Genomic DNA, 12,686 nt, shown 5'->3' on the forward strand with positions numbered 1-12,686 from the left:
TTGTATGTAATTTTGTATCAGTAAAAAAAAAAATCACTTTAGTTTTAAATTTGGACAGGCAAATACAATCCACTTGATTTACATGTATGTGTATGTAGGAATATCAATTCAAGGTGTAATGGACACGAAATGGTAACTGCTGACCCAATGACAACAGCAAAATGCTCCTTTGCATACAGTATTTCGATATTTCAGCCTTTGTATATACAATGTACTGCACATTGGGGTTTAAAATGAACTACACAATATACTGGAGAATGGGAGTGTATTGTATACCTTGGAAATTAAAAAACTCTGTAAAGTTCAAGTTTCTGTCCTACTCTTGTGTTACATACGTTCACCACTAATGCAGTGATACATGTCATATCATGTACTTTGGAATTTCAAGAAACTCTATGCCAATGAAGCTTTGGCTTTTCCTCACACACACATGCACCCATACAGATATGAATATGACAACAGTTTGCCCGATTATGGAGGAACTTAGTACAAACATGATCTCACCTTTCGGATATGATGCACAAATTTTCTGGCATTAATCATGAATGCACACTTCAAAATGACACAAATAATGAATGTTTTCACAAATATGGACACCCTAAATTGTTCTTATCATAATGTATCAGCACAATAAATAGTGTCAGATGATTTGAAATCAATATTTGTATTCTTTGTATGAGGAATCCATCATTCCAATATTTCTGTCCTACTCTATGTGTTACACGCGTTCGCCCCATAGCTATTACACATGTCTTACTTACATACCCACTCAAGCTCTATTTGAATACAAAGTTATCTTTTCCTACTTAAAAATATTTAATATAGGTATTAGGCAACCAAACTCTGAAATATGGATACTCTGAAGACAATTTTAATTTTTCATGTTTTTCCAACCTAAAACTACCCATTTACTGTGGAAATGCCCATGTACGTACGTACTAGCTAGGCAGCGCATATTCAGATAGAGTAAAGAGTGAACTCCAAGTTCACCAAGAAAAAAGAAAAATCCCACGATGCCAAGGGGTGCCAGACTGGGGAATGGGGAGGGGTGGAGAGAGAGAGAGAGAGACCAATCAACGGAAGAAACCGTGCGTACTGGCGCATTCTTGGAGGTCATGAACTGTCTGTCACAGACTAATCATAGCAATCTACACGCGCACGCAAATTCCTTTGCCTTGTGGTTTTGCCAGCCAGCTGTCGGAATGTGCTTTGAAGTTTCATGGCAGCCTGGGTGTGAAAGGGTGTCGAGTTTCAATCAATACCTACTGTTGTTTTATTCCTGTTTTAAAAAATGTTGTTTCACCTGATAGAAACGCGGTGATCGGGAATGTGTTACAGCTGTAGGGAAGAGGTTTTTGTTGTGTGTTGCACTTTGTGTGTGTGTGTGTGTGTTAGTTTTTCTCGGTTTGTTTTTCTTTTCTTTTTTCATAAACACCAAACATGCCCTTTCCAATGTGGCCTTGGTGCTCCTCTGACTGACTTAAAGGACAAGTTCACCTTCACAGACATGTGGGTTGAGTGAATGCAGCAATATTAGTAGCACACATCAATGAGAGTTTGAGGAAAATCGGACAATCCGTTCAAAGGTTATGAATTTTTGAAGTATCTGCTCAGTCACGGCTGGATGAGAAGACTACTATAGCTTCGATGTCATATGAGTACAACTATACAAAGAAAGTATCAAGAAAATTCAAGATATTCTCACTTTTCTCACATAATAGACTAACACGCAACACTCGACTTCTCTCTTTCAGAAGTCAGGGGGAATAATATTACCCCTAACATAAGTCAGTAACAAGTCGAAGAAATGTACACTTCATTCAAAAAGTCAACTTTTGTGAAATTCTCTTTTTATTTTCCTTATATCGTTGTACGCATGTGACATCATACACTGTAGTAGTCTTCTCCTCCAGCAGTGATTGCACAGATATCTTAAAAATTCATAACTTTTGAACGGATTATCGGATTTTCACCAAACTTTCACTGATGTGTTCTACTAACATTGTTGCCTTCACTCAATCCACATGTATATGAAGGTGAACTTGTCCTTTAAGTGCCCTGGCCTCTTGGAAAAAGTGCCCTTTTCTAAATGGCCTTGCCCCTCCAAAATCCTATTTCGAGGCCTGTAAAGCTGCTAGATTGAATGTCAGATGTTTGCTCTTAATTTTGGAAATGAATAACGGTAATATTCGACTCCGTATTATACAAAAATAAATGTCGGATGTTTACTCATACTTTTGGAAATGAATAATGGTAAGATTCAGCTCCGTACGGTGCTGAAATTAATGTCAGATATTTGATTTTGCGTTCGGAAATGAATAGGGATAAAATATGGCTCCGGAAGATGCTGAAATAAATGTCGAATGTTTGCTTTGACGGTCGGATATAAATGATAATGAATTTCAACTCCGTATACGATGATAAAATAAATGCCGGAAGTTTACTTTTACGTTCGAAAGTAAATAATAATAATATTTAGCTCTGGAATATGCTAAAGTAAATGTCGAATTATCCCTTTGGCGTTCGGAAATGAATAACAATAATAATAAACTTCGTACAACGACGAGATAAATGTTGGATGTTTGCTTTTACTTTCGAAAATGAATAGCAATAACATTCGGCTCCAGAAGATGCTGAAATGAATGTCAGATGATTGTTTTTACGTTTGGAAGTGAATAACAGTAATATTTTGCTCCATACGATGCTAAATAACTGTCGGATGTTTGCTTTTAAATTTAAAATTAAATGAATAACAGTAACATTTAGATGCGTTTGATGGTGAAGTTAATGTTTGCTTTGACGTTCGGAAATGAATAACAATAGTATTCAACTCCGTCCGATGATAAATAAATATCTGATGTTTACTTTTATGTTCGAAAGTAAATAGCAATAACAATCAGCTCCGGAAGATGCTAAAATAAATGTTGAATGTTTGCTTTGGCGTTCGGAAATGAATAACAATAGTATTCAACTCAGTACGATGATGAAATAATTGCTGGATCTTCGCTTTTACGTTCAAAAGTAAATGGCAATAACATTCAGCTCCGGAAGATACTAAAATATATGTCGAATGATCCCTTTGACGTTCGGAAATGAATAACAGTGATATTCAGCTCCGTACTACGATGAAATGCCGAATGTTCGCTTTTACGTTCGAAAGTAAATAGTGCTCAATAACATTCGGCTTCGGAAGATAATGATAATGATAATGAATAACATTTATATAGCGCTTAATACTGATGTTTCTAAGCGCATAAGATGCCAAAATAAATTTCAGATGATTGCTTGAACGTTCGGAAGTGACAAGCAGTAACATTCTGCTCCATAATTAAGATGCTAAAATAAATATCAGACATTTGCTATAAATTTAACATTTCGAAATGAATAACAATAACATTCAGTTGCGTTTGATGGTAAATGTAATGTCAGATGACGTTTGAATGTGAAAAACAGTATAACATTCGGCTCCGTACGATGCTGAAATATGTCAGATGATTCATTTCACTTTCGGAAGTGGACAGCAGTAACATTCGGCTCCTTCGATCATAAAGTAAATGTCGGGCGTTTGCTTTTGAATTTGGAGATGAATAACGGTAATATTCTGCTCCGTACGATGCTAAAATAAGTAACAGAATGTTGCTTGTACATTTGGAAATTATAAACGGTATCAATCGGCTCAGTTAGATGATAAAATAAAGAGCGGATGTTTGCTTTCACGTTCGGAAATGAATAAGGATGATATTCAGGTCCGTAAGATGATAGAATGAATGTCGGTTGCTTGGTTTTACATTCCGGAAGGTGTTAAAATACTTGTAAATGTTGAATGATTGCTTGAATTTCCACCAGAAATAAATAACGGTAATTTTTTGGCTCTTTACGATGCTAAAACAAATGTCAGATGTTTACAATGTCTGCAAATGCTCCCACTTTCTCATTTCAAGCGTAAATTTTGACCAATTTAATAGGCATCAACTTATAATAATCTATAAGCCTATTTGCGAAATCTTAGAAGTCTAGAGGTGGGCTATAGAGGGTCAATTTTAGGTCACATTTTCAGAACATGCTCATCACACCCTAGTTTGATGACTTTGTGCCTACTGACACCATTTTTGAAAAAAAGAACGAAAAAAATGCGAAATCCAGGGTGCCCCGGCCGAAATCATTAAAAATCCAAGATGGCCGCCGTTTTGGCTTAAAAAAGACATTTTTGGCTCTAACTCGGCTATTTTTTGCTCTATTGAGATGGTTTTGGTGTCTAACCCCATGTTTTAGGGGTCAAGGAAATGGATTATAGTGTTAATTTTAGTGTAAAACCTCATCTTCCACATGATACTAACCTGTTTCCCATATTTAGGGTTAAATTTTCTTTGTCCTTTACCCCTACCCCACCCGCCATTTTTTCACTTTTTTTCTGTATTTTTTTCAAGTCATCTTATCTACCATACTCTTAATAATAAGTTCTAGCTATCAATCAGGTTTTTCTCCCAACGATACAACAAGAAATACACAAAAATTCGTTATACATGTATGTGTCATGCAGATACCGGTATGTGGCTGGTGCATTCAGGATGCATGGTAACTGTGCAACCAGTGCTAATACTGTTTCTGCATTAAAGTGCCCATTGACATTTGGTCTTTAGACCTTTAACAATAGTCAAAGTGTACAATTCTACTGCAGGTAGTACAATTTTGTAAAATGACTTGAATAAGCCTTCTATGATATGCCAATATTGTCCAGCACAAAGGTAATGTTTCGGCTGGATGATGCATCCCATGAGCCCATATATTGTACATTATGGAAGAATCTGCATCAGCAGTACTGTCTGTACATCAGCTTGCTTTGGGCATCACTAGTGCTGATGCTGATCTGTCCCTTTCATTCTTTCCATATGCTTGATTCCATGCTCTTGGTCTCAACACATACCAAGGTGCCAGTTTCGTGCACCTTTGTACGTGTATGTAATCCAATATCGCAATGCAGAATCATTGATGCCCAGTTAACTATCAACAATTTCTTCAAGGTTGGAATGGGCAGTTGGTTGTATGATGCCATTGGTTGACTTTAGATTGAATGCATTCACCATGTCATCTTCGGTAAGCAGATCAGGGGCAGGGAGATTATCAGACTGTCCTCCAGTCGCTAGAAGAGTCAAGTTCATCTTTACTTCCATCTCAGAGATTTGGTATCAAGACCTTATACACTTGTTGATGCACAATAATCTCGATGGGATATGAGTATGCGGTATGACAGCTCTCCACGTAAAATAGCTCTGAGTTTGGTGAGATCTCTGGTATCTACAATGTAGGCATTCCTTGAGTTCGTCAACTTTGTTAATTAATGGGCCTCCCCATGTTTTAAGTTTCTGTAACAGACAGCCTATGCACATACCGGTACTCTAACTGCTTGTTGTGCTTGGGTCACATTTTGGAAATGGAAAAGAGAACCTAGGGACTGGAAATAACAGATAAAGTCAACAGATATTAATTACCTCAGCTTTAGGCACTTTCAGTCACTGAGAGTGAGATGATGACTTTACCATTATGATGCTATGTGAAGAACATACAGTGTACATAACATTTGTTTGTCATAGAACTGGTTGGATAATCACCCAAATGGTATCAAATTTCCCATCAAACATGAGGACTCTTGCTTTTTAAAAGTACAGCAATATACCGTACAATGTACATGGTAGGGAAAAGCAGGCATGAGAAATAAGGGACCAAGTGGTGATGGTGAAACACCAAAACTAGGCTAAAAGATGAAAAAAATGACTGAGTTATGGTAAAAATGTGTTTTCTAGGCAAGACGCCAGATACAATGTACATCAACCAGTCAAGTATGGTGCTGGACAATTGACATATGTGAAGGCTTATTCAAGTCATTTTACAAAATTGTACTACCTACTGTAGAATTGTACACTTTGACTTTCGTTAAAGGTCTAATGACCAAATGTCGATGGGCACTATAAAGCAGAAACAGTATTAGCACTGGTTGCACAGTTACCATGCATCCTGAATGCACCAGCCACATACCGGTATCTGCATGACACATACATGTATAACGAAAGTTATTTGTGTATTTCTTGTTGTATCGTTGGTAGAAAAACCAGATTGATAGCTAGAACTTATTATTGAGAGTATGGTAGATAAGATGACTTGAAAAAAATGCAGAAAAAAAGTGAAAAAATGGTGGGTGGGGTAGGGGTAAAGGCAAAGAAAATTTAACCTTGAATATGGGACAAAGGTTAGTATCATGTGGAAGATCTAGTTTTACGCTAAAATCATCATTATATTCCATTTCCTTGACCCCTAAAACATGGGGTTAGACACCAAAACCATCACAATTGACCAAAAAATAGCCGAGTTAGAGCCAAAAATGTCTTTTTTAAGCCGAAACGGCGGCCATCTTGGATTTTTAACGATTTCAGCCGGGGCACCCTGGATTTCGCATTTTTTTCGTTCTTTTTTTCAGAAATGGTGTCAGTAGGCACAAAGTCATCAAACTAGGGTGTGATGAGCATGTTCTGAAAATGTCACCCTCTATAGCCCACCTCTATATAGAACTCAGAATAACGGTATAAGATGATTAAATTTTCTCCTTATTTTAGACGTGGGTACCTGTATCACTTCAGTAATACTTGATATTTATTTTTCTATGTTTAGTAGGACCGATAGTTTTGCTTGTTTGTTTTTCTTTTCGGGCCACCAAAAAATAAAAATCAATCATTTTAGTGGCCCGATCGGGCCACCGAAATAAAAGTTAGTGTGGAGCCCTGGCCTTTTGTGGATAAAGTGTCTTGCTTAAAGGCAAATATCGGGCTTCGAGGGGATTGAAACCGCAAACCCGTACCATGGCTAATTGATTCAGATTTTACTTAAGTACATATACTTGAAGGTCAACTTTAGATAGACTTCTTTTTTTTTTTTTTTTTTTTTTGTGCGATACAGCTGGGGCTCCATGCGCATTTATTTACAACAACAGTATAATCGGAAGACGAGCAGAAAGAATGTCAGCACCAGGAGTAATCGCACCGGGCCGAAAGGGGAAAAGGAAAAGTATATCCTGAATCTATACCCCCCACATCGACAAGAAGACAAATGAAAAAAAAAAGAAGAAAATAAATGGACCCACATGACGCATAATTTTGGTAAATCTGCGGGATATTCGTTATTTCATTTTGCTGTGTTCAAACTATACACCAGTATAGCTTTTCGAGTGTGATCTTAATGCGTATGAATGTTCTATGGACTTTAAGTTTATAATGCGAAAGAGGGTAACTATATAACAATTAACGACACTGATAACGCCAAACAATAGGAAATTTCAGAGTGCAAGAAAAATAAGACGTCCCGGAAGTACGCCAGACATCATAATTGCTTTTTTTGTTCCTTTCTAGCTCCACAGCATCACCTAGGAAATCGATTTGACCAAGAACAAAAGCGCGTCCCTCTTTTCTTCCTGGGCAATTACCCCGGACCCTTCCCCTGGCCCTAATCCTAACCATAACCCAAACTCCTCACCCTAAACCTAACCCTAATCTTTACTCTAACCTTACCATTAACCAGTATTTAGCGGGGAGGGGGGGGGGGGGGATTGCCCTCTGGAGTTAATTGCCCGGATTAGGTTGCAACACACAACAAAAACCTCTTCCCTGGCCCTACACCTTCCCGATCTCCGTGTGTTGTCAGGTGAAACGACATGTTCAAATACAAGAATAAAACAACAGTAGGTATTGATTGAAACTCGACACCCATTCATGCCAGCCAGGCCAGGCTGAAATGTAACTTCAAAGCACATTCCGACAGCTGGCTGGCAAAACCACATTATATGGCAAAGGAATTTGCGCGCGCGTGTGGATTGCTATAATAAAATTGGAGGGCCTGGGAGCTGGAAAACAAGGGTGATTACTGAGTAGTCTGTGAGTTATCAAAATCAGACCTTTCGAACAATTGCAAACGTCATGCTACTATTTTGTCTTCCTTTTGGACTGAAGAAAAAAATCACAAAGACGAGTTGAGTACACGTTGTATCACAATTTTTTACATAGCCATGCAAAACGATTACTACACTCATGTTATGACAAGAAGAATCAATATTCCAAGACAAATACAAAGCAGCCTCGGGTACTGACGGTGACAAGAAACGCCACGCATTCACAATGCACGTTGGGGAGCAACAGGGAGGTGGGAAGAGACTCTTCCCGCCTCCCTGGGAGCAACATGGAGTTGGCAGGGAGGGGTGATCCTGGAGTTTGTGAGAACTTCCCGATACTCCGTGACAACAGGGAGGTGGAAGAGAGACACTCCACCTCCCTGGTGACAACACGATTGTGACGATCTCAAAGCATGGACCCTACCACGCCCAGCAAATCTGCGTGCTACTTCTCAAAAATTTGAAGGAACTTTGTCTCTGATCTGTTGAGTTGTTTTTGCTGAATATCAGGAGCTTTTCATGCCTGACGTTCAAATGGATGGTTGCCAAAAATTTCATTATCTATAAATCTCTCAGTAATTTATTTTAGGCTGTTGATGCTGCCGTAAAAACATTAGAAATTTCATAGGAACTAGTCAGGATAAAGACAAAAAAATCTCCGCACAAAACAAATACAAGTATCTTTTATTGTCATTGGTAGTCAAATTTGTGTTATACAGATACATTGTATGATTAAAGCAATAGGTATAGTATTAACTATTGTATTACACGTAGTAAACACTTTCATGGTAAGAGTGACGTTTTTAAAAAATCGCAGGAGAGTTTTTTTTTTTTTTTTTTAAGGAGTGCAAACCATTTCTAAACGTGAAGGCATGATAAATGAAAGGAGAAAAAAAAAAAAAGAATCAACGTTTGTAATCCTGGGTCTTCGACTTGAGCTATCTTTAATTAAACATTCCTTCTCTGTTCATCTCCAAGACCCCCAGACTGTTTCATGACCTCCGAGAATGCGCCAGTAAGGCGCGGTTTTCTTCTGTTGATTGGTATCTCTCTCTCTCCACCCCGTCCCCCATTCCCCCACTCTGGCACCTTGGCATCGTGGGGATTTTTTCATGTTTTCTGGGTAAACTTTCATGTGAAGCGTGCCTATCAAGTCACCACTTGACTCACCTGCTGGCAGTGTAATAATGCGAGCAGAAAAGTGGTAGACATTTTTCTTCTGCTGCAGCTACTTTTTACTGCCGAAAATACTCGGCTTTTGTCACCACACACTACCACCAGTTTATTCGGCGAGACACACGTTTGTGTATTGGAATATAAATGGACTTTTTGCACCTTCCTGAATTGAGTAAGTGTCTGACTGTTGTTGAAATCGTGACATCGCTAACGTTAGGACAGTCGGCGTTAGTTTTTAGGCTTGCGTATGCGTGATTTCATGGGTTTCAATGTTCGACGGAATATGTTGGCTGTGGGGAAAAAATGTGGCTTCGAAATTTTTTGCTTGCCCGATTCCATTGACTGCGCCCATGAGTACAAAATTTGACGACCATGACAATACGACATTGCCAGGGGAGTTCTGCTCAACTACAAAATCTTTTCGGTATTTGATATCGCTATTTAAATGCCTTCCGCCGGCAGGAAAATTGTCCGTAGTAAATATTACGAACGACAGTTTACTTAACCGAGGCATCTCCGAGTCTCGCAATTTCCGAGATTTTCTTGCCAGTCCACATGACAAGTCCGCTAACGCAAGATCTAAAAAATTAACGCACAGTAACGATCTGTAAACGCACAGTAACGATCTGTAACGATCTGTAACGATCATTCACGCACGGTGATCGTTAATTTTTGTAACGCAGAAAGATTAACGCAGTACCGATCGGCGCTTGCGTTACACGTAAATTTAACGCAAAGTTTTATTTTGGTATATACTGTAATTAGAGGGGTTTCAGATCAAACCCTTGTGCAAAAAATAGAACAAAAATCTGCCCAGAAAATGTGGCTAGTACAGTGCACATGCAGGTCAGCCCTCAATCAATCTTTTTTGTGTTTATAAAGATGGAAGAAGGTGCTACCACTAAGTTATAGGTAGCTAGATTTTTGTAACGATACACCTCCATACAAAAATAAGTAAAAATCTGTCACGAAAATACAGCCACACATAATGTGGTACAGCGTGGCTTTGGTGTAAAAACTGCTTAATATAAAGTATATTCTTGAATCAAACTTACTGGGGGATGCAATCATATTGTCACAAGGCGTTCCTGGCTGTAGTGATGGCTACAAATAAGAATCTTGACCATAATCTGAACTGACACATGCAAATAATCTATAGCTACCTACAAGTATGTAGTCCACCAAATCATGTTAATAGCATCAGACAATCCTAGTTTGTCTGTGTTTTGTTGTTGTTGTGTAAAAGTACAATGAACTTTGACCTTTATCTCTGAATTTTTCAGGATTCATTTTTAGGAAACTATAGTTATGCATTATGCCATTTTTACCATTAAATATTACTTCTGAATACCCAAGTTAAAGTAACAATTTGAAATGTAGTTTTTAGCCCAGGTTCAGTGACAATTGACCTTGTTGCTTCTCACCATATATTATACAATGCTGTAGGGTTTTCATACTAGGTACCACAAAAACCTGTGGAACAATTTTTCTCAAATAGTGATAACACGAGTTGGGATAGATGGGCAGACTAAGAAAATTTCTTAGTTATACTTAATACCCTTTGTGAAATTCATTATCAAATGCCCATTCAAGCAATGAGTACAATTGTGAGACACTCCCTTTAAATTCATAACTGATAAGAATGACGTTACAGCACTATGGATAGAGAGACACACTGTAACATTTACCTTGCTTTAGGTAAATTACTGAGAGCATGATAGACCTTGCTCTCAAGTAATTGGACTTCCACTAGCAGTGCTTTATCATCCAGCTTCTTCAGTTCCTTCAGTAACCTTGAACCTGAAACAGAATCAATAGATGATGTGTTAAAGAAAAAACAGGACTTATATCATGTGGAAAACAGAAATAAAACAGCAAAGACCTATACCCTCGCAAACACACAAGAAAGTGTGAACAGGTAAGTTTGCACAAATCAAGAGATTACTACAGTACAGAGGGGTGAAAATGTGCTCTGAAAGATTTAAATCAGTTGTCAACGTCTGTTCAAATGTATTCATAAGATCGCAACTGTTGATCTATATTTTAACAAACATGTCAGAAAAGGATGTAGTAGGAAACACATCTGTCATCTACTGCTTCCTGGGCAGCCATACTACCACCAGGCTATCACTAGTTGCTGGCAGTGACACAAGTAACTTGGAACAAATACCCAGGCCAGGTTTTGACATTTGGATATTGTAGTATTAAGTAAGTACTGGTCTGTAAAAGTGGAAATTTTTGCTCATTTCTCGCAACCAGAAACTAGTGTGAAGATAAGAGTGTGCGAATATTTTTGCTTGCCATAATATGTTCTGTACTGTCCTGATTCCATGGAATTAAAAACATGTGAAACTCTTCTTACCGAGCCGAATGCGACAAATTAGTCGCGCAAAAATATCCACTTTTACAGTAGTCCTAGGCAGACAATACTAATTGAATTTGATCAAAATTAAGAGATACTTATATGACAGATTCAATTCCCATTGGTTCCTTTTTGTAATATGTATCCAGTGTTTTTAAAGGAAAGTTTTTCTTCAAATTACATGTTCAATAGTCAGCTAACCAAGAACTTACTGTTTGAATTGTGATCTGTGTTTTCTGAATATTTAGGAGGAAGTTATTAGATGAGATCCCGCTTGTGCATGTGCAGTCAGTTTAGTATTCAAAGCTGTAAATGTGGCTACTCTCAGTAGATTAAATAAGTGAACTTAAATGCTTCTGTTTGAAGTTTGGGTGAGTGAGGAGGGCATGTCAAAACTTCTTCCTGAATTATTCATAAAATAAGGATCAAACTTCAAAATGGTGTGTTCTTGTTTAATCTATTTTATTTCATATTTCTTTGATTGTTACTACATGAGATTTTGAAGTCAAGCAGCCACATTTGGCACACTCAACATACATAACATGAAGACTGAATACTGCTTCTGAACACTGACACACCATGTCTTATGACCTTTATTCTCTTTTTCTACATGTGGGGAATGACTTCATGCATAAACCATCCATCTCTGTATTTCCAGTTCTATGGTTTTGGAGGCAGTTCATTATGTATCTAGTGAGTTATCTTGTAAGACTGCCTGAGTAAAAGTTCTTGTGCTTTCAAGAGGTTTTGTGTAAAACCTGAAAGCTTTCTCTGATGACCAACCAGCTCTGGCTAGGATCTGGTTGACTAGAAGATCTGTCTTGGCAGCCAGTGAAGTTGCTGCTTCCTGTGTTGTGCGAGCCTTATAAACATCTGTATCCACACCTATGTACTCTTTGCAAGCAGGTCTTGATCCAGTGGGACAATGTTTGAGTAGTTACTCTGCTGTGTGGGCTGGTGAATTTACGAAGAACAGGTTCTCGTTCCCATAATCTATTTTTGTGCACTGGACATACTGCTGTACATATCTCACGATACACAATCTCCCAAAAGGTGGGTACGTTCTAGTTTAAACTCACAATTGGAATTCCCTCATTTGGGCAATTCCAGCATTAAGGACATTACATTTAGAGAATTTTTGGTGACTTTGTGGGCTTATTTCAACAACTCAGCATAATCATTCTTAATCCATTCATGGTTTATTCTAACCCAGTC

The 12,686-nt window shown here is 38.1% G+C and overlaps 1 protein-coding gene across 1 annotated transcript in view; it reads right to left on the reverse strand.

The window, feature by feature from the left end:
* LOC139730716 (26S proteasome non-ATPase regulatory subunit 11B-like) overlaps positions 1 to 12,686 on the reverse strand; it is a 286,575-nt gene that overhangs the window by 195,523 nt on the left and 78,366 nt on the right. Inside the window, exon 5 of the mRNA XM_071641582.1 lies at positions 10,798 to 10,909. Within this exon, the coding sequence (XP_071497683.1) occupies positions 10,798 to 10,909 (112 nt within the window). The remainder of the gene's footprint in view (positions 1 to 10,797; positions 10,910 to 12,686) is intronic.

The sequence above is a fragment of the Diadema antillarum genome, unplaced genomic scaffold (assembly GCF_040938485.1).
Source record: "Diadema antillarum isolate AM-2024a unplaced genomic scaffold, OU_Dant_1.0 seq00000329_RagTag, whole genome shotgun sequence".
NCBI classification, from domain to species: Eukaryota; Metazoa; Echinodermata; class Echinoidea; order Diadematoida; family Diadematidae; genus Diadema; species Diadema antillarum.